The sequence below is a fragment of the Accipiter gentilis genome, chromosome 19 (assembly GCF_929443795.1).
Source record: "Accipiter gentilis chromosome 19, bAccGen1.1, whole genome shotgun sequence".
NCBI classification, from domain to species: Eukaryota; Metazoa; Chordata; class Aves; order Accipitriformes; family Accipitridae; genus Astur; species Astur gentilis.
Window position 1 is genome coordinate 2,919,363 of NC_064898.1, and position 22,969 is coordinate 2,942,331.

The following is a 22,969-nucleotide window of genomic DNA, read 5'->3' on the forward strand; positions in this document are numbered from 1 at the left end:
TTTTCCTGGAAATGAACACAGGTATTTTAACTGAACCTAACCAGTCCTCTTGGAAGGTTTTAGCCTGCTCCAGCATTCCCTGAACAAAAGGCTGTGTCATCTCCAGGTCTTCCCTGGGGTGCGATGAGATTTCTCCTAATGCTGACACCCCCCGTCTGCCTGCTCCGGGTCAGGGGTTCCCAAACAAGATCCATGTCACAGGGACAGTACTAGCCTAACTGGAAGGAATTTTAATCTCTGGACAACTGTCAGCGGCTCTAAAAGCAACCCTCCCCTTCAACAAGGAGTTAATGTCCTTGTTTTGAAAGAAGTAAACTGCGAAGGCCGAAAGTATGGGTTAGGTCTGCTTCCACACGGGATGGCTTCCACTCACGACGGTTGCCTCTGGAGGGTGCCGAGTGCTTCCTGGGATCAGAGTAAATTCAGCCTCTTGCAAACGAAGCTGCCTGCCCTGACTATGCAGGGGAAGAAAGTAAAAACATGGGTTTGGCTGGAAGGATCACGTAGTAATACTTCCTCAAATTTATGCGTGTCACAAATGTTACAAAGCCATAAGCTCTATTTGAAATTCTCGTTTTGATCAGGATGCCAGTAGCAAAACCAGGACGGAGTTCATTCCTTCATTTCTACATCACAGTCTGCATTTGTAGTCCTCAGGGTAGGTGCTACCTTGCTCCAAGGAATGTAGCACGGAAATGCTCTGCACTCCTGAGCAGTGCTTGGTCCTAATTTGTTTTCCTCTTGTGCTCTTTGCTGTTTCTGGTCTGGATTTTAGAATAGAAAAGTTTAATTTTTCTGGCCTCATTTAGGCATCTAGACTGTAGATCTATGTAGGTAAGTCTAGCTTTGTGCTCTATATTGCCTGTGGAGTTAATGGCAAGAAATAACCCCTTTAGAGGATGAACCATGAAACACACCTTGAGCAGCTGCTGGGATTAGAGAGCTCATGTTCCGCACCTGCTCGTCTCTTTCCATCGCATGTGGAAGGAGCTTAGAAAGGAGCTGAGCCTTAAACACTGATTCTTGGGTGCTTCAGTTAGGAGAGATGGATCCTACCTAGGAATCTTTTAAGTTCTGAGGATGGAAAAAAGGAGCACGAACAACAGTAAAATCAGACAGATGCATCCACCACTCCGCCTTCTGGCCAAGCAGTGCTGCCTACATATCCCTACTTTGTAGGAACCGTGCGGAAAAATTCATTGTTAAGCTGGGGGGAAAAAAAAAAAAAAAAAGACAAAAAGCAGCAGCCTAGCTCAGCTCTCTACAGCATCTGCCACTGAATTTATGGTCATTTGAGGCCTCACCTGTCCAAGAGACACTTTCAGAAAAGCTTCCAATGCCTGACACTATCTCTGATCTACCAATGATGGTCACTTTTACAGGTACCAGTATTAATAAAGCCAATGCTTTCTCATTTTTTCTGATTTACAGGTCCCTAAAAATTCCCCAGTGTCAGAGACTTCTCAATTTTCTCCACAGACAGTTGCTGTCCTGTTCCTAATTTCCTTTGTGGACCCCTAGGCAATTGTCCACAGCCATCCCAGGATCCACAAGCACGGTTTGGGATCCTCTGTTCTGTCCTTGCCATGGTGAGCACTGACGCGTCGACTCCCACGCAGCCCACACGAAGCTGGCGCGGCAGCAGCAGCCAGGGCTGCTCACATAGACCTGAGACACTGCAGGCGCAGAACTGTTTATCCTCCTTTGGCATAAACAGGTTTGAGGAGCGTGCGTCTATCATAAAAGATTTTTGCCCACTGGGTAAATGTCTTTCTTCTAATTGTCTGTTAATTGGCAAACAGCTAATCCCACTTATCAAAATTCTTTCTCCAGAGAAAACTCAGCCAAGAGTTTCATAAATCCTTTTCCCTCATCCTTTTTAGTTTTAAAAATTGTTCCAAGTATCATTTGGTACCTATCACCTAAGGAGGTGTTCCGTTTGAGTTAATAAGCTCCTGCAAGGTTATCTGTGATCTATTTCAAAGTGCCTTAGCCAACATCTTGCCTTCTTCTTAATTAGTAATTACTGGCCTAAAATTGTCACTTACCATAGGCATTTGCACTGACCTCTCAAATTAAGATCGCCCATGAAATTAAAAGTGGAAGCAGCCTATTGGGTCACTTATTCTATCCTCCAAAGTGCATTTATTATTCATGGTGTGTGGCAGGGAACCCAAGTGTAGGGTATGATTGAGAGCACCGCAGTTAACTTGCCTTTGAAATGTAAATATACTTAATGAGCATACCTGTCTTCCCCCAGGATCTGTCCTTGTCTGCTTTGTCATTCCGACTTCTTTCTTTCTTTCTTCTCTTTGATGGGGCTCCTGATTTCCTTTCCTTCCTTCTCACTCAAGACGGAAACCAACATTTTGCAGAAGGATTCCAAGTGGTAAAAAGCACAAAAAATATTCCATGGATTTCTCAAAATATGTGCTTTATTAGCATGCCTTTCAGATCTCATTGTGACCAGGACTGTGCTCAGTGTCACCTTCATAATTTGGCACAACAAATCATTTGACATGAACATACTATTGCAACTTTAAAAAAGAACACCAGCTTGCTTGCAGTGAAAGCCCACATTGGCAACATTTAGCTATAGGGAAACTGTGCCATTCACTGGCTGTCACAGATTTCCAACTAACAGCATCATATTTAACACAGCAAAGTAAATTATCCTAGCAAAAACAAGAAAAAAATTTGGGGGGGAAACATTGGGTCAGCCAAGAGAGGGAGCATGACAGTAGGTGTCCATCTCTCGGTCTTCAATTGCCCCATACCCAAACTCTGCTCTTTATAACTGTATACAGAGGCTTGAAAAGAGGTTTAAAATACCCAAGAAAGATATTTTAACAGTAAGCCATGCCCGAGTTGCCATAGAGCCTTTATGGGAACATGAACAGAAAAGGTACCTTCCACAAAACCAGTCTGACTAGTAAAATGCAAGCTTCCTACTAATAAAGCCCAACAGGTTTTTTTTCTACCAGACTTTTCCTTCACCCCCATATTCAGGTATCTCTACACAGCTTTGTAAATTAAAATTGAAAGATGTCTTATACTGCAGCCTGCTGATCTACTACGTGTTGGAGCACAACCTCTTCCGAGCACAGGAACGCTCCGTTTCACGCGCGGAAAGTTGAGCAGACGTGGCAGAAGGCCAACACAACTGAGTGGGGATCTCCTGACAGAGCTTAAATGGGTAAAGGAAGGTTCCAATTAGAAATTCTTAGAAATTAGAAAACTAGGGAAATATTTTCCCTGTAAGGGCAGCGGGGTGGTAGACTCTCAGTGGAGGCAGGAGACAGACCTTGTCTCTGACAGAAAAGGTTACTGAAGAACCGCTGTCCTGGGCAAGGCTTGCTGGCCACAGCCAGAGAGACTAGGGTGAGAACAGGTACATGCTGGGGGCAAAAAGAGGCACCTCTACTGCCAGACCGGCAGAAAAGGAGGTGTAAGGAAGTTTGAGAGTGGGGAGATTTGAGACTGGTTGGAGGATTCCAGCTACGGAATTTGGGGTGTCCTCATGAAAAAGGAGTTCTGGGACACTACGGAGTAGAGGACAGCAGGTCTAGGTTGGGAAGCATTGACTGTGCCAGGCAGGAGGACCTGGACGCTGGGGGCTGTAAAGCAGGGCAGGTCGGTGGACACAGCAGTCTGGAGCTTCAGGGAGGTAGAGAAGTACTGGGGCTACCTGAAGATGCCATGTTTCCGGGCAGGGAAACATGCAGAAACTGGCTTTTCTTCTGTTCTTGGACATATGGTAGCCACAGACATGTCCCAGGACTCCTCCTCTCTCAAGTGCCTTCTCATGCACCAAACCAGACTCTTTCGCTTGCTCTCCTTCTAGCCCATGAACCAGCAACGTGGGTGGAGTGGCCCCCTCCTGAGCCCTGCCAACCCCGTGGGCTGAAGGGCAAGGCAGGTGAGCGAGCTGGATTTGAATTACAAATATTAGGCAGTAATTAGTTCGCTGACCATCATTTTCAGAAATTGCAGTCAATTTGCCTATTTACTCCTACTTTAAGAGATTCCACTGTTCCCATTTCCCTCAAATGCAGCTGTGCAGACCACTGATTCCGCAAATCTCCCAGGGGCTTCAGATGAAAGGTTGGAGGGGAAAGGCAGGGACACCGTCAAACAGATCAGCCACAGATACACAGTAGAAATTATTTCCATCATGGAGGAGGCAGAATTTTAACAGCTATTTTTAACCTCTAACTTTCCTCCTAAACACGCTGCTAAGTAACAGTAAAATGTATTAATAAGTAATATTACAATAAACCAATTAATTGGAAACAAAATGAATCACCCTAGTTTAAATCTCTTTCGATGGAGCAAGCACAGAATCCAGGTCTCCCACTTCTGGCTGAGCGTTCCAGCTTTGCACCACGGAGCACCCTTCGGAAAAGCATAAGCCTTGCTCACCTCCTACGAGGACTATTTGTAGATCCCTGCCTAGGTAGGTGGGTCCCAAGCAGAGAGGTATCTCCCTTGCAGTTGTCCTTCAAGTGTTTAAAGAGGAGAAGAAATCTCAAGGGCAGTGCAGACATGGTTTGAAGGGAAGCTGGGGAGAAGACAGCACGGACAAGGTGGAACCGGGAACCTGTACTCTAGCAGTTACCACGGCACGAAACTACTTTGGGAATAATGCTGAGAAGTCTGTGTAGAGAAATATAATATTGATGGGCTCACTTCTGTGAGATGGTCCTGAGAAAGCGTTAAAAGTAACTGCAGGATTTCCGTGGGGCTACAAAGTTGTAATTTCGCTTAAGACCTGAATGTCGCTTAAAAGACTATCAGGGACGCGTTCCCAATAAAGTACCTAATAGTATTGAAGGCAGAGGTTTCCCTTGATGCAGCAAACCAGACATTCCTCCAAGCGGCAGATACTCCTGTCTCGCCGAGCCACCCACGTGCTACTGGACCTCGACTGATTTTGGTGGAGCACGCCAGCGTGGCAGCGAGGATGCTCCCAACACTGCGTTACTGCGGGGAAGCAGAGGACAGCAACCTTGGCCGTTGCGCAGCATTTTAGATGACGTCTCACAGCGGCTTGTTCCTAAGACAGGCTCCCTAGCGAAAGACCGACACCTACCCCATGTCTTGGGATGGGGCTGAAGATCGGCTCCAAGAAGGTGCCAGGACAGAGGTGGTGAGGAGTGGCCCAGCACCTCTGCTAGGAGAAACGCAGGTAGATCAGCGGTGTCAGCAGTGAAGTTACGTGCTTCAGGCTCCTTCTGCTTCTATTATCTTACATCTCACTCCTATTTAAGAGATGCCAAACCCATCCCCACTGAAATACCACCTAGTGCTCAAATGATTGGGACAATATTTACGACCTCCAGGATTGCTGAAAGAGAGTACACAATTTCTTCCAGAAGTTCAGCACACACACTGTACGCAACTATAGAAGAAAATCTGTTATGGGAATGTTTAACCGCAAACAGACTCATTTTTCAGACAAGCAAAGCATCCAGTGTTTTTGTTTAAAAAACAAAACTGGGTTAGGCCCCAGTTGTTCTCATTAATTTGGATAGAAAATCATTTCAATTTTGATGACAGAGAACATTGAGTCAATTCCCCAACGCATTGAAGTTAATGGCAAACTCTTTTAATCTTGGTCATTTTCTGATGTGCAACTAACTCCTGACACGCAACTTCCCTGATGTACTATCGATTAGCCTGCAGGGCACATTCGACAATAGAGATTAACTTCTTTTGCATGCTTCTGTATCTACATTCCTTCCCTCCTTATGAAATATAAAGATCAAGAGAAGTGTTTTGGCCTTCAAGAACTAGAAGCACACGTCACTGTCACGTTAAGACAACTTTTGTTTAGCAGACTACAACTCTGGGTTTTGATTTGGGTCATTGAAATCCAATGCAACAAATTCGTACAGCACTAATTGGTAGCACAGGCAAAAAATGTTAAGCAAGAAGGATTAAAGGCAGCTCAGGCATAGCAGAACTCCTTCCAACAAGACAAATTACAGCTATTATTTTATATCAATGAACTGTAATAATCTTGAATTCCCTGCACTGGTAGGAAAATTTGTGATAATGAACTCTTCTCTTATCTACCTTACCTTCTAGCCTGCGATAATCAGGGTAGTTCTTTGGTAGAGGCAACATTCCTCATGTCAGCTTTGTTCATATGAATTTATTTAACAAAATACATTCTAAAAATCATCTGCCAATCAGACAATATGTTTATCATGATTAATGGTCAAGTAGAGTTGTTTACCATGGATGTCTAAAAATAATGTGATTTTTAAAATAACATTTCTCACAGGAGTTAACACTTGGACTTCAGAAAAGTGGAACAAAGTCTGAACGCACGACTCGCCCTTTGCACAGCTGATGTTCGCAGAGAGCAGTTTTAACGGAAGCAGTTGCTGCCTTTAGTTTCTTGATAATTTTTTTTAAAAAATCAGTTTCACCTCTGGCTTCCCGTGCTAGCGTGAAGCTGACTCCTCTGCAACCTCTTTGACTTGTTCAGTGCTTAAGTTCCACCTGGGTGGGAACAGGTTGGAGTTTTCATTTGGAACTAGCAGGAGGTGACACAGGATGAAAGCAAGGGTAGTCCTCTCAGCACGCAATTCAGAAGCAATTCTAAGTAGGTCTCAAAAGATGCAATCAGCTGAAGAAATGGATCATCTGGAGGTTGGTCCTGTGCTATTCAGTGTTTAAAAGTCTGCCTGGACCGCCTCTCCCTCTTGAGCTGTAAAGTAGGAGCACAGTGCTCAGCGTAGCTGCAGCACGGGGCTGTCTGCACGCAGGCTGCGGAGGCTGCCGTGCCCACCCTGGGACACCCTCACTTACCAGACCAAGGTTCTGCTTTTCTGGTAAAAGGGTTCCATGGTAGCCTCACAATGGGAAAAAATAGCAGAAAACTTTTTTTTTTTGGTCTCTGACAGCCACTTGCTCATACACTCCCATCAGCTCCCTTTGTCAGTGCACAGCACAACGGATGGAGGTTACTGGTCCCTGCTTCCTCCGAACAGCCCAGGAACTCGGTTCTGCCCCACGTTACCTCTAAGCAAGCACTACAGCTACCCAAAAGGGAGGGGAAGCAGCATCCAAGGTAGCTATCAGCTTCTAAGATGTTCCCCAAAAGTGCAACTTACTGATCATTTAAGGCGAGAGGTGCCTTAAAAATTATGGCAGAAAAGAAGAATGCATGCAGAGGCTTATGAGGTACTGTGCCCGTGTGTTTACATTATGTGTTCTAGGCTGTGGAAGACCAAGATGCAGGAGCAGGAGCAGGAGGGGGAAATGCTGGCTTTTGGGAACAATGATAGCCATTTCCTCTGCCAGCAATCCTGATCATTATCCCATCTTTCTCTATCCTTGACTACTCTTGATTTATCCAAGGTAGAACATGATAAAAATGAAACTTCAAGAAGAGGCAACAAGAACACCTGCAGAGAGAGATTTATGGTGGGGTTTCAGTCTCCTGGACCAAGCTGCTGAGATCTTTTGAAACAGCAAGCTGCTCCTCTGCCTCCTCCAACTGACAAACCTACAATCCAGCTCCTGCCTGTCGCATCAATGCTGTCCCTATGCATTTCAACGGTATTTCACAAATCCCTACATAAATTCCTCTTCTGCTACATTAGCTCTTCTTTTCTCTCCTTTTTTTTTTTTTTTTTGGGGGGGGGGGAGTGGGGGGGGGGGCAGGGAGCACAGAATTAATGCTTTTGCTTCATCACATGCTATACTTAGAGTAGGCAAATGGTAGTTTGGCTTTTAAAAATGAGTAGACAAGACTAAGCTCCTGAAAGGGCAGGCCATTTGTACACAGTAATTATCCCCCCTCTACCATTCTTGTGCTCTGCCTTGTAATGGATTTAAGTACTCATTTCCACTATCACTGACAATTTAACAGTTTTCTACAATCTCTGACAGTCAAGACACTCACTACAAGCTACCAGTGCTGTGGATTTGGGTGACAAGAGCAGATGGAAAAGAAAAATCCATCTTCTAGACTGCTTCAGTTTCAAGGAGAGCACTTGAGCACAAAGCAGGCCAGCAGTGCCTTACCTAGACTCTATCTGAAGGGAAGCTGCGCGTTAATCCCACGCACGGGATGGTCAAGTTCCTGAGAATGGCAGTGACACTACCTCTTTAAGGATTAATGTCGCCTGCTGTACATTTTAAAGGGGATGACAGAGTTAGTAATAACTAGTGAGATTCTTTCTTTATCAGTAACTAGAGAGAGGACCCTAGCTTCCGAAAAACTGCCATTATGCCTAACTGGCTCTGACAAAAAAATCCCCAAATATTATACCCTTCCCTGCTAAAAACAAAAGGGTGGGGGTGGGAAACAGTATTTAATTCACTTTAAATACTATCTAGTAATAGCCTAAGTTAGCAGAGTGCAGTTACAAAGGGCATGAATTTAGTCATTTTTAGGGTACCATAACACACATGTGAAAGACTTGCCGCATGAAGTGGCATAGGTGGTGGTGGCTGGGTTTTTTATTATTTTGGGGGGTTGGCTTTTTCTTTTTTTTGTTTGTTTGTTTTAAACTTCAGTGGCTCTCTTTAGTCTTACAATGGCTGGGGGTATATCCCACCTTTCTGAAAGACAATCTAGCAAATTCATCAAAGCAAATGAATGCACATACCTAGGCAGTCGCAGACAGTATAAAACACTAATTCAGCATTTCATTTGTTGTTCATATTTTTACAATTTATTTTGCCATTTTTAAAAAGTCACATATCAATTTAAGAGGTGAAAGAATATTTGTTAAAAATTGAAACCTTACCCTTGGTTAAACCACAGTCAAAAGGACTAATCTTTACCTGAACATATTATGTATGTTGAGGTGAACCCAAAAGTGTCAGACAGCAAGTGGACTTGCTTTATACTGCTTACAAATAAGAGTCAGAAAACATTCTGTGTCAGCACACCACGTAAAACAGAGTGGCTAAAATAAAAGCCAGACAAACAGCAGGATATATAAATCAGTAGGCAGAACACACATGCTCAAACTGGAACTTACCACAACATGTAAAAAACACCTTTTGCTTACAGCCTTGCCCATGAACAATGAAAAAGCAAGCATGGAGCATCCATGTTCTCTCTTCTTAATGTCAGCTTACAAATACTGCAAAGCAGCAATCATCTTCTATGTCTTCTGAGGCAACTTGTCCTTCTGAAAGGCTCTGTATTTTGTATGGATCTAAAGATGGATTTGTGGCTGTCAAACATCCATCTGGTTTCTAAAACTGAACATTGTTCTTTAGTTCACTGCGGTTTATATTAATAGCAAAATAAAATATTTGACTTTGAACTAGACCCACATGCAACCAAGCATGGACAAGCAGACAACATTTGCAACATTACTGGCATCATGACACAACATTCTGCGTACGACTTTGGGCATCAGAGTTAGAACATCATGTCATCTAGTCCATCCTCCATAAACTTCTTGTAAATTGCCATAAACTTTGCAACAAATGCTTCCAGATGATAAATGGCTTTGCTGCCCAGTTGCAGGCGGTGTTCATAGAAGGCCGCCATCTGTGCAACTTCTCCTTTCAGTTGTCCATCACAGTTATTTAGAAGTTCTGTCAGGAGGCCCTAAAGGCGGGTAACAAAACCAGGACAGTATTTGAAAACTTATGTATTTTTTATTAAGAGAATAACCTCATTTCTCCAAGAATAGCCAAGCTATAACCAATAGTTCATTCATGATCCCACAGAAAAGACATTGAGGAATCGTTACACCACCTATTTGACAGAACTAGATTCATGGAACCATGTCTCTTCAGAACTTACTTTCAAGATAAATTCCTCATGTCAAAATAGATGTTACCTATGGTGTTCTTAGATGGGAAAAATCATATACTGAAACTACCTATGCCTTAATAAAGAAAATAAATTAACCTCATCTCCAAATACTATAACCTCTACTGCGTGCAGGCACATGGGGAGAATTTTTGCCAAGATAGCAAGTGTATTAAAATCACTTATTCCCTGTCTTGACTGTATCAAGCACAAAGAGAAACAACATTAATAAGAAACAAGGAAAGGGCTTATTTAAAATTTATCTGTTTATATTTATGTACACATGTATGTGCAGACACACACAAAATACTTTACAACAATACTTCAGCCACATAAAAGCAAAAATGCATTATTTTAGATCTGAGACGGCAATAAAATCATTGCAAATCCATCTCTATTAAAACAGTCAGGATTAAGTGAGAAGTATCTCTGCACCATTTCAAGTTTGTGAAGAGGGAGTGGGTAAAGAACATCCACCTTTGGCTTGACAACAACAGTCCTCAAACAGGGCAATGCAGGATCCACTAGCCTACCATAAGAAAGGAAGGTTAAAGAAACATCTAACTACCAAAACTGTCAGAAAGCAGATATCAGTTAACGTGAAAAGAAATTTATTATCTTGTAATTGTGCCTGATGGGAGAGTCCACCTAGCATAAGTTGCAAACATTAGCTTTAATCTTTGTTCTGCTCTAGTTGTCTTCAGCATCCTTTCATCCTGCCTGAAATAAAAACATGCACATCCCATTTGATTTTCTTCCTCCCAAGATGACTTCTATCCTTGAATAGGCCTGCTCTAGCATCCTTCAGCAAACTTCTCCGTCAGGACATAGCAAATATTGAACTTATAACAACAGAACTTTTACAAAAGAAAACAAACTGTATCAAAATTAGCCCATAAAAGTATGTCTATACTTCAACCCAGAAACTGGCCTGAGAAGTCTTCAGGGGGACAAAGCATGTCCTCCTTTGTTTTTACTCAGCTATGATGCTGCCGTTCTGTGATCACAGAACAGGTTTTAGTAAACAATTCAACAGAGGTGTGGACAAGGAAACCTGCAACAAAAATAAACTAGACATTTACATTTTCCAAATTAGAGAACAGAATCTTCCTGCCCCCAAAATCTACACAACCCAAAACCATCACACCCAAATATATTCAGACATGAACTTAACTAAACAGTCTAGCATACCGACTGAGAATCATGAAAAGTGAATGCTATGTATCAGTGTTTGCAGGAACTAGGTCTTTAATTACTGCTTCAGAGTGATAACCTGGACTATTTTGGTTACTCTGGTAGAAATAAACACAAAAGAAAAGTATCTTTTGGTCACTCAGGTCTGTTTGGAAAGGAAACAGCTTTTCATCAATATTTGGATAATTTTTGATGTTTTGGTGTGGTGGTTTAGTGGGGTTTTTTTTTTTTTTAAAAACCACACTCAAATTGAGACTGTCATAGCGTTAATACTTATAACAAATTAGGAGCTAGATAGCTGAATTACCTTCATTATAATCTCAGGAGGAATGCAGTGTGTCAGGAGTTCATAAAGCCGTCCACGGACCTCTAAAAGCCTGGTGGAAAGACACCACAAAACTATCAAAATTATCAGAAGTATGTTCCCAAAGCATACTAAGGTGTTTTCACTATTTGTGAAACATGCTGCAGGAAAAAAGAAAGTCAACCCAGGCAAAGGTTTTTTTCTGGTTTTGGGTTTGTGTGTTATTTTAAACCCCAAAGCATTGCACAAGTCAGTTTCATTTCAAATGCTACATGTCACCTTTTATACAAAACAGTAAGGTAAGTTACATATACTCTAGTTACAATGGTCTCGGTTAATCTAGAAGCGATAAGGCTATTAGAATTTGTCTCAGGCTTGTCTCCCTTTAATTCCTCTTCATATCTAAATTATTACTCATGCTTAAGACTAGCAAGAAGACGCCACAAAATTGGTTGAACCACAAGATTTGTTTATGCTGTTTTTCTGTCTTCATTGTTTACAAGAGGAGGTAAGATGATTAGGTGGCAGAAAGTGACACAGTTATCACTTCTCAACTTGTGATACCAGGAGGCCAGAGCCTACAAGCATTTAAATTAAATACAAGAATTTAAGTGACATCTCATGTAATATATGGAACACACTAAAAGGATCAGGCTATGTATATGACACCGAGATGGATATAGGGGGCACCTCCTCATGTGCTTTAAAAAAGCAACAATTTCTCATTTGCAGCTCTTTTACAAAGACACGATATGCTAAAGATGCTGAAACAGAAGCCTTAAATAAACCAAAACACCCACCCCAACACACGCCACCACCACCCCCAAAATAAAAAGAGACAGAGAGCACAACATGCAACTAAGCTTATGCTCACTTTTGATTACAAAGCTTCAACAGCAAAAACCAACAAGTTTAAGTTCCTGAAGCTCATTCAGCCTCCTCTGGTAATTTTAAAGCTCACTTCCTCTGGCTGCAAAGTACCAGCTCCAGCAGAAATGCCAGAAAATTACACATAATTAGAGTAAAGATGCCACATTTTTAAATACAACATTTTTTTAGGTTTGAGAATACACCAAAAACTTAATCTATAGCTGCAAGCAAGTGTATTTACCTACCTTTGTGGTGTCTGTTGACTGACAATAGCATTTGCAGTTTCTCTCAAATAAACTTCCCAGTCCATCTCAGGAATGTCTTGATCAGCAGTAAATGGATACCTACATAATATTTTTTAAAAATTAAAATCAAAGCAAACATTCACCTATTCTAACAATGCCTCAGAAGTAAGTCCACTTATGTGTCTGAGAGTATAATTTACATTAATTTTTAGCAGCGACTTACTGTTGTACTCTGCAGGACTCACACATAAGTAGTGCTTTCCGAAGATTCCTGCCAGATTTCTCTGCAAGCCTTTGAGCCAGTTCCTGAGGAAGAGTCAGGCCTTCTTTCTTACACACACTGGACAAGACATGGCAGATCTAGATGGAAAACAGATAGCAGGGAGTGCAACACTTAGCAAACAGTTTAGCACCTACAGATTCTCCTGCTTTTAACATTTCTGGACCAGAGATGGACCAGCCTTTCATACAACATGCTTGACAAGTCACCCACCACAAAGAAAAACCAGATCACTTTGTGGAAGTAAAATATTTCATAAGTCCACAACAAGAACTTCTCCAGTAATTAGTTTTAAATAACTTATGCTTGCTTCTGTTTCAACATACATCTTCAATGCTGGGAGCAGGCACTCGTACGGCCAGGCACCTGCTTTGAATAGGTCCTATAACTTTTGACATGGAGTTGCAGCACAGGATCAACCTGCAGGTCGCCATGTACTTCTCCATTGTTCTTCGCAAAGCATGCTGAGCATCTTTAGTGAGTTTGTCGACTTCTGTTAACAGCACCACTGGAAAAGGATTAAAAAGAGCGGGGTTTTTTAATTAATACCAAATCTTTCTAAGAAAATGAGTACTTTGACACACAAGTGATAATACCAAAATAAACAATACAAGCAGAAAAAGGCAGCATGGTTCCACAAGCAGGACAAATAAAGATTAAGACAACCTGCATGCCTTTTTGACTGTATAATCTTCTGCTCCTTCACACCCAATATTCATGTTCTGAACGTCAATTTCTTCAGAGCAGGGCCTGCAACACTTCAATGCCAAGATATAATCCAGGTAGGTGTAGAAGCTTTCACTTTGATAATTAGTATAGTAACTTTTTAAAGGCATTTTTAAGTAAGAAATGTGAAAGAATTTATGGCATAAGGACATATCAAAAAGCACAAATTTCTTGAAGACCCCCTTCAATCCATTTTATATTTAAAAACCAGTATCTTAGCTTAACAAAGGAGTAGTAGAAAGCTGCCTTGTTATTGTAGCTGCAGCACCTTTCCATTGTCTTTCAAAGAAAAAGAAAAACTTATTTCAAAAAATGCTTCAGAACAATCAGGAGACACCCAATACGAAGCAGCTAACCTAATCAGCTACCTTCTGCAGGTTCCTCCATAGGCAACTCATAGATGGCTCATTTCAGGACTCCGAATGGTCCAGCTGAGAACAGCCTGGAGAACAAGTCAGCCCATTACTCTTTTCCCATTTCTCTTCTGGTCATATATGCTGCCTAAGACGACCAGCCAGCTTACCAGATTCTTAGAGCTCTAAGGGTACATACATCAATAACTGGTAGAGCCAATCAGTGTCTAGCAGCTTAGGTGAAATATAGCTTTTCCTGAGAACAGTGAGGAATACGAGACAAAGAACTAAATCCATGACCATCTTCAACTAATTTCTGCTCTATCTGTCAAGATTTCCTCTCTCCTTCAATCTCTTGTTACATAGTTCTGATTTTGCTTTCATTTTAGTCATGGGGAGGAAAAATAAGCCAGTTGTAGCAACATGTGCCTTGGAAAATTCAATGAAAGCCACCTTCATTTTCTTACCCAGCATCCTTCCACACACTGTGGATAAAATGCTTCTAAACTTTCTGCCTAAGATAGCTCATCCCCCCCAAAACGCTACAAATAAGTGGCTAACACTTACTGTTTGCCATAAGCCTATCCTGCCCCTCAACTCAATACTAAGCCTCAGTAGCTCATAACTTCACTACCATGGAAGAGTAGACTAAGTTACAGTGCATTTCAGTGGTAGACTTGGGAAAAGACAGCAGGAATCCAAGCTCCCTCTGTCCAGCCACAGTCATTCAACTACAGCCTGTTCTCCTAAGAAACCAACACAAAAGATAACCTCATAATGAGTATTTAACCACTCAAGATGTTTCCACAGTGGAAGAAAAATGGGAGGTTGTTTAATCTGGGAAAGGTTCATGTGCACCCTCAAACAATACACGGGTACAAATAAAACAGTCAGTGGAAATCTCTGAAAAACAAGCTCAAAAAGTACTTTGGCTGGTTTTAACTGGTTTTACTCACCTTTAAAATCTCGTTGAGTACTTGTTTCAAGCTGTTGGGATTGTGCTACTGTCTTCAAGAGTTCCTGAATTACTACGCGGTCATTGTTTCCTGCATCACTGCACCAGGAGTTTGAATAAAACTTTTTTTAAAACAACTTTATATTGCATATAAAATACATCCTCCTAAGCAGCCCCTTGGTCAACTGACTGAACAAGAATGCCAAAAGAATTCAGCAGCTGTTGAGGTAGAATTACACTCAACACACATACTTTGTTGAACATTACCTTCCCAATAATAAAAACAACCCAAAGCTTATGCAGGCACAGCTGGGTTAGTAGCACTGTATTGGGAGGTAGTGAAACCATTGTCAAATGTTTTATTAACTCATTAAAATAGAACTTATTTTTCTGGTATGAGAAATCTAAACTTTCGCTCCCTATGAATTGGGCAAAGACACAATGTGAACATTTTACCCATTATGGAGAGAAAAATTAAGCCTAACCACATAATAGGATGCCCGACTCAAAGGACTGACGTAAATGCATAGGGGTTTTTTTCCCCTGAAAACTAGATGTTATGCTATGAACAACCTATACGCTTAATGTAAAATTGAATGCCAGACACACTGAGGTTACAAAGAGTTACTAGTAAAAGACTGATATTGAGATACTATTACAGCATAGACGGTTAGCTTTTTTCCCTCTTAGAAGGCAGGAAAACATGGGGAAATACTAGATCTCCTCCTGCCTCTTTTCCTCACTATCCCCTACAGTAGCACTGCACAGCTTTCTCAGTCCCCAGCTTATTAGCTCAGCTAGTTTGACTCAGATTTGACAACCACTGGGGATTGACTTGCAAGTTAGATTACTGAAAAAGCAAAGAAAAAGAAGAAAAAAACTCACACTCTTTAGCATCCCCAGACTATTGCCTTCACAGAGGCAGCAGTAGCTCTGCAATATTTCACTGGCAAGCAAACGAAAAAGCATTTGCCTGTCCTGTTCTAGTCACCACTCAACCAGACCTTCCCCATTCTTGCCAAGGAGAACGTGGCAGAACAGACAGAAGCATATTAGCTCAACAGTTCACAATCTGTTGAATAGGCTACGCTAACTTTGTCTGCGGAGATCTGTCCTTCTGCAAGGGAGCAGACCTTTGATTACAGCACAAAAAACAGAAAGCAAAATGAAACAAGCCAGTTCTACTTAAGAGCTAGCCCAGTTTTTGGAAACAAAGTGATTAAAATAGTTTCCTAATATTTAAAACATAAATTATTCTCTACAGTAACAGAAAACCCAGAGTTACAATTTCATGGTGAAAGATTATCCTTGGTATTGTGTGACCACCAAACATTCCAGGAAAACAATGAACAAAGGCAGTTGCCACACAAATGTTTAATTTTTATTGTTCCTTATTCTTTTATTACCCAGTTACTCAGGAGAACCCATTTTAAAGCATCTACCCAAGCTAGTCAAGTGACCAGCAGACAACGCTTTGGAATTCGGACAATATCCTCCTTTTGGAGGAAAAAAGAACAGTTCTATCTACTCAAGTTCCAAAATAAATTCAATGTCTGCAGAGTCCTGCCCAGAAATTAATTTCCTTTCCCTGTTAGCCATTTCTCATGTTCCATGTTACTCAAGATGGAAAACATGCTTTCAAAGTATTATAATTCAATCAAACTTCACCAACTATAACACAGCACACGCAGGTTCACTGTCTGGTCAGACATAAACATGACAATTGCTTGATCACTTAAAGCCTATGAATCAATATATTAATTCTTAATCAAAACTCAGCACTACTATTATTTACAATAGCCAATACAGCAGTTCTACACTTTCAGGATTTTTATATTTAAAGTAAAATACAGTTATTTTATGTTTCAAGCTAAAAGTACTCTATGGAAAGTAACAGAAGACATATTAGTAGTATCAGGTTATCAGAGCAGAAGATTGAATGCTCACACATTTTATATAATCACCAAAATGACAGATTCAAATAGTTAATTACCAATAAAAGTCTCAGCTTTAATTATTTGGGTCTGTATTAGAATACCAGCAGATATTCACTAATCAATACACAGAGATTAGCTGCAGAACAAGCTTTGAAAGGAGACATGGTACATGAGAAGAGCTTCTAAAACACAGAGCAACATGAGAAAAAGAGTTAGCAATAAGCACAAAGCTAAAAGTTACTTCAGGATACACATCGTCTTGTAATTGCAACCCAGACAACAAAGCCAACATAACCAAAGTCTCCCAGTGCACAATGACATTTACTATCATGTGATTTAAAGCAACATTAAAGGTTTCAGGTAAAAATAAGTATTTACTTTGAGTCAGTGAACTATCGCCAGCAATTTCACAACTGTCAAAGAAGACATACAATACACCATTATAGCTTCTGTCATTTAAATCAACATCTGACCTCACTTATGACAGGATTCCCAGTATTTTGTGGTGGTATTCTTTCCCGTGCTCAAATAAAAGAGTTACTGGGTAAACCTTGCTTACTTTCAAATCACTTTGGTTTTGTATTTGTGAGAGAACTAAAAATATGGGGGTGTTGGTTCCAGTAAAAGTTCTCTATTTCAACTTAAATGGTTAAATCTATGAATCCAGAATTGTTTCTGTTACCCAGTCCTCAACATCAGCATGCTTACATAGCTAGTTAAGCAGAACATTACTGTCTTTAGTATAAAGCAATCCAAATTTTTGTTGATTTAGAGCTGTTCAATTAAAAATCCTCTCCCTGCTCCCATTTGCAGTCCAAACCCATAAATCATTATCTAACTTGCTCGGGCAATAAATTGGACAATCGGGCCCGTGTATACCCAGATCAAAACCACATGCAGTATGACCAGCGGCTTACATTTGAAGTGTGACACTTTAACCGTACACTTACTTACCTTGGGTTAACTTCAAGGTGATAATTACTTGCAATGGTGCTAATTTCAATTTTCTTTTTAGAAGGTGCCTATGTAGAAAGTAAGCATATAAAATTTCAGAAAGAGCATTCCAAAAATCTGACGCAAAAAATCTATCTTACAAACTACAACTGGCTGGATCACAGGCAAACCAAAAGCCTCAGAGATCAAAGACCTGCTGAGACACTAGACTTACACGTCTCCTACCCCCCAACCCCATCCCCAAAGGGGAAAAGGAGTACTGGCACATCATCCATCCTATAGAATAATAACAGTAATGATATTACAGCAACATGTAGTACATATTACTGCATACTCCAGTTACTGAGTTTTGTAACAAGAAATCTCATTATTGGAATCAGCCATCGAAAATAAATGATACTTTGTCCCTCCAAAGAGAAGTTTTGGAGGGAAAACCTCTGGACAAGCCTGAAGAGGCTGTTTACTTCTCTTAGCAAAAGTTTTCAAGTCTATACTTTGTTTAAAGAAAACACTACTATTTATATCACCACTGATTTGGGGTCTGAACAGTTAAATATATCCTATATTTCTATCATCCAGTCCAAATATTATATTTGTTCCACTACTGAGAAGTAAAAAGCAAGCACTGAATAACCCACTTATCAATAAAGCTTGATCACCCCTCGCTGGTTAAGCCTTCCATAACAAAGATTTTGAATGGATAATATAACCTTTAAAAATAAAAAATTAAATGCCTAAGACCAAGGCAGATACAACGTAAATTGATTTTTTTTTTGTTAATGCTCAAATTGTCACTGTAAGAATGAGACAAGTTAAAACTTATATATATGCAAAAAGCAGTGATAATAATTTTTAAAATAAGGGTTATTTTTACAGACAAATGAAATTCTATACATCTAATTGAGAACTAGTCTATCACAACCCATGCTATTGTCCAAACCAACCCGTTTAAAAAAGAAAAACCAATAACAACTAAAACCAAAAACAACCCACGAAAACAACCAGCCAGCCACAGAAAGCAACAAAAAAAACCCACATCCTCCCACCCATGAAGACCTAAGGAACAAGAACATCTGGCAAAAGTATTTGTTCGTGTAACCAAACCAGTGTGATTAATTACATAAAAGAGCCTGAAGATACCGAGTGCAAAAAAATTTCTTTTTAAAACTCAAATAAATATGAAGCCCTCACAAGGGAAATGCATCAGTATATAAATATCCACATTACTTTGCAGCAGATGGAAGTCTTATTTTTTTTTACCGTTATACTCTGATGCTCAATCCTCAGTTTTTCCACTCCTGCACCATATAATTCCCTTAACAAACACATTATTCTTGTCTTTTTTCCAGCTCCTGATGGTCCATACACCAACAGATGAGGGAAGTCACCACACTGAACCTGAACACAAAGCAACAAGATTAGTTAGCTACAACTTATAAGAGAATATTCATCTTTCCATTCTCACTCAAGTTTACATGAAATTACTTTTCCAGCTCAGTCACAACACAGTACTTAGAATTAGAACTGCTGAATTCCTTTCCTGCAGCTGTATTTCCTATAGAACGTCATATTTTTCTGAAGACCATATGTAACTCTTTTAAACTCCAAACACCTCACCCCTCAAAAAAACCCCCTAAAACCAAACAAAACAACCCCAAAAAATAACAGAAAACCACCCTAGCATTTACCGGCTTTCCACCATTTCTAGAGTGACAGATGCCACAAACACACACAGTAGAAAGGATTAAAACAAAGTTTAAAGCAGATACAAGCTCATATAATTACGATATATACGCATATACACAATTACACTGTTGTTTCATATGCAAGCCTTGAATACGCGCGAACGAGTAATACATAGCCTGAATTTAAATGAAGTTTGGAGTTTGTTTCTTGGAAAGCCAAAAAGCACTACCTGGGGAACACCTGACCAAACCCACAGCCAGAATTTACATCAGTTAGATGTAACAGCCATAGAGAATCACTGAGGGAGTGAATCAATCCAGCGGCCCAGTGAAGAGAGAAGCCAGCGCACCTGGCAGGGGAAGCAGTCCTTTAACATCCAATTACAGAGTCCTGACTTTCATTCCCAGCTGCTCACCTAAAAAAACTTCGGCTAACTCTTTAAGTAAAACAAGGTAAGCCCTATTCTCGGGGACAGTGACCATTCTCAGCTCTACCCGCCCAGAAACACAGACCCACAACACTCCCGAAAAAAAAAAAAAAAAAAAAAAAAACCAAAAAAAAAACAAAACCAAGCCGCTCAGCCTTCTCCTCGGACGCAAAGGCCTTGCGGGGCCGCGGAATCCCGACTTCTGGCAGATCCTCGCTGAGGGGAGAGGAGAGGAGAGGAGAGGACCCGGTGCCGGGCTCGCCTCAGGCGGCTGGAGGCCGCGGCGGGCAAAGCCCCGCCAGGGAGGCCGCGGATCGGCGGACGGCAGCGCCCGGGCAACCCCTCACCAGGTTACGAAGCTGCGCCGCTTGCTCGCGGTGGTAATCCAGCCTGCCGAGGGAACCGGGCCGGTACTTGTCCACCCACAGGCTCATGGCGGTTGAAAAGCGCGCTCCGCCCGCCTCAGCCCCGGCCCGTAATGGCGGGAGGAGCGGCCGGTACGGCGGCCGCCGAGGGGACAAACTTCAGCGGAGGGAGCGGAAACGCGCTGCTGCCCCGCCCTTCCCCCCACCCTCCCGTAGATCTCTCGCTCTCCGTGGCAAACTCGTTATTTTTAACGAATCGCAGGCAGATTCTTCAGGCTGAGCTGCCGCGGCAGAGCGGGCAGAAGGCACCTTAGCTCAGAGGACTGGGATCTGAGGTGATCTCTCTCAGGGATGGCCCAACGCCCGGGCAGCCGGAGAGGGCGAGCAGGCAAGGACGGAGGCGGCGAGGCGCTGACAGGAAAAAATCCCTTCAGGGAGGCATGGCCTGCCCACCCTGCTTGTGGAAAGGTTCACGGGTCTGCCTTCGGCCTCTTGACCGCTGCAGATGGCCGGCAGAAAGAGGCCGATCGTCGGTGTCAGGGGAACGTACGGTCCGTGGGTTCTTTATCCTGGGGTCCCGCCGGCCTTGCGGCCTCGTTATAAATCGATGAGTCGCCCGTAATCAGTGTATCAACGCTGGGAATTCGCCAGGTCTGTCTGTCTGTGTGGCTTTATGAACGTACAGAACACATACTAATAGAGAAACTCTGGTTCACGTAGTAGCCCTGACAAATGAAGCCTCATGCACAAATGACATTATTTGAAAGTAGAATTTCTTGAAGTAATAAAACATGGGTATGCACATGAGTAGTCTGGCGTGTGCCAGGCTAATTTTTTTGCTTGCATGATTTCTGTGAGAATGATGCGATTAGATGAAAAGTTCATGTGACTGTTCCTGTTTTATTGGCTTTGTGTTCACATTTTTTCACATGCTCAAAATCATAATGCAGGCAATAGCTTCGTTAAACTAGACGTTCAAGTTACAAAGATCGCATAAACCGAGGGGCGAAGAGAGAGCATATCAGTTAGTATCATGTTACCTGTTTATACAAAATAGTTGCATTACTCTCGTAGACACTCTTGAATCAGTTTTATTTGCAGATTGCCACGAATTAGCAAATTCACCTTGTACTGCTTTGTCAGCACTGCTCTTGTACACGATGGAGTCTGTGAAAGCTGCTGAAGCGATATCCTGCCCAGCGCTTATCCGTCGGGTCCCTTTGTTCTGCTCAGCACCACAAAGTGACCTGTTCCTCTGCCATTTTCTAAATTTACATTTTGTGGGTCTACAGTTACTCATGTGTGGCTGTTCTCTCCACTCAGCACCTGCTGTTCTTCAGAGTAATCTCCGAATTTGACCATTACTTCCTTTGGTATTCTCTTTGGTTAGCTATATTTATGACTAGCCTTTTTAAGCTTTTTCAGATCCTTTGCTCATTTGCCTGACTTTTTAATAATTTCTGAGTGATGTGCTACTCTTTTTGTGTCTATCAATGTCATGCTTAACTTAATTGCAACTTCAGTGATAGCTCCTTATAACCTACTCAGTTTTTCCAGCCCCCAGAGATACTGTTTTTACTAATGCATGCCAGCTTCCAGCAAGCGCTCTGACAGATTCTCCAGGCTTTCAAAAGTACCAGTGAAAACAAATCCTTTTTGGCTGAGGTCAGACTTAAGCAGGACTTAAGTAGGACTCAGTCCAGTAGGCTTTTACTTTCAGCTCCTGAAGAGATCAAGGAGGAGTGAAGACATGTAGCATCTCTGAAAGGGTGCTAAGCTCTTTTTATTAGGTCATTAAACTTCCATAGGATTTCTTGTTATCCCAAGGAGATGTTGGGAATTCTGCCCTGCCTCAGCAACGCATATAAGCATGGACTTACACTTAAGCTTTCAGTTAAATTATTCCTTGCCATAAAAAGTACTTAAGCAGATGAAGAAAATTAGTTTAAGTAAAAATCTTACCATTTTAAAACCTGTGCTTGTATGAAGCATTGCAGTTGTGCTACTTTATACCTGATTAAAATGCTCTAGAATGCTTTGGTTTTCTACTTCATTAATTTTTAAACTTCACTATAAATCTAAACAAAAAGAAGTAAATATCTAAAATGGAGTGGTTTGGCCAAGTGTATTATAAATAAATTAATGCAAATAATACAGGAGACTGTGGCAATTTCAGCTGCAGTCACAATTCACTCAAATATAAGGACTGTTGAAATACATTTCCACTCATTTTGTTCAGTCCAGCAGAAAGGTCAAAAGGTAAAATGACTTCTCTGCATGAATAAACTAGACAATGTATCTGAAAATAAAGATTTTAACTACAAATGGCATTTTGAGCCTCTTACTACCAGCAGCCATGTTACTAGAAAGTGACACAATGTCAGGCACTATAAGAGAAACTCCATCTTATAACCAAATTGAAGTAAAACCGTAAGACCTGGGTCCAGTGTTTAAATATATATATATGTGTATATATATATATATATAGTTTTTAACCAGTTTTAAACCAATTATTGAAACACTGTTAAAACAAATTAGAGTCTTCTTATACTGACCTCCTAAAAATCTTTACAGCATGATTGCTGCTAGCAATCCAAGTAGCCATTAACAAGTCCAAGTATCATTTTGCTGTACAACAACTTGTGTTTTTCAGACAGAAGACTGGCATCCTTTGATCCTTCAGGCTGCTTAGCTGAGCAAGATAGATTTTTCTTTTCAGTTTCAAATATTTTAGTAGATTATTGCTGCTCTGTTGGCTGTCACTCTAGGTTATATCACCTTGTCCCCATCAGAGCGCCTGTATTGCTGCAAGTAAAATGTAGCATGTCAAGAAAGACCAGATCACTAATTACAATGAAAAAAAAAAAAAAGACCATAATA

At 41.2% G+C, this 22,969-nt stretch overlaps 1 protein-coding gene across 1 annotated transcript; it reads right to left on the reverse strand.

Annotated features, from left to right (window-relative positions):
* Window positions 1-8,616: 8,616 nt before the first annotated feature.
* On the reverse strand, window positions 8,617-20,220 carry RFC3 (replication factor C subunit 3). Its single transcript, XM_049822931.1, has 9 exons — window positions 20,072-20,220; window positions 18,872-19,009; window positions 17,612-17,679; window positions 14,722-14,819; window positions 13,013-13,194; window positions 12,630-12,766; window positions 12,407-12,505; window positions 11,295-11,364; window positions 8,617-9,586 (listed from the first exon to the last, which is right to left on the reverse strand). Exons 1-9 carry the CDS (start codon window positions 20,156-20,158, stop codon window positions 9,395-9,397), a joined length of 1,071 nt encoding a protein of 356 aa, XP_049678888.1. The 5' UTR covers window positions 20,159-20,220; the 3' UTR covers window positions 8,617-9,394.
* Between the last annotated feature and the right edge of the window lie 2,749 nt (window positions 20,221-22,969).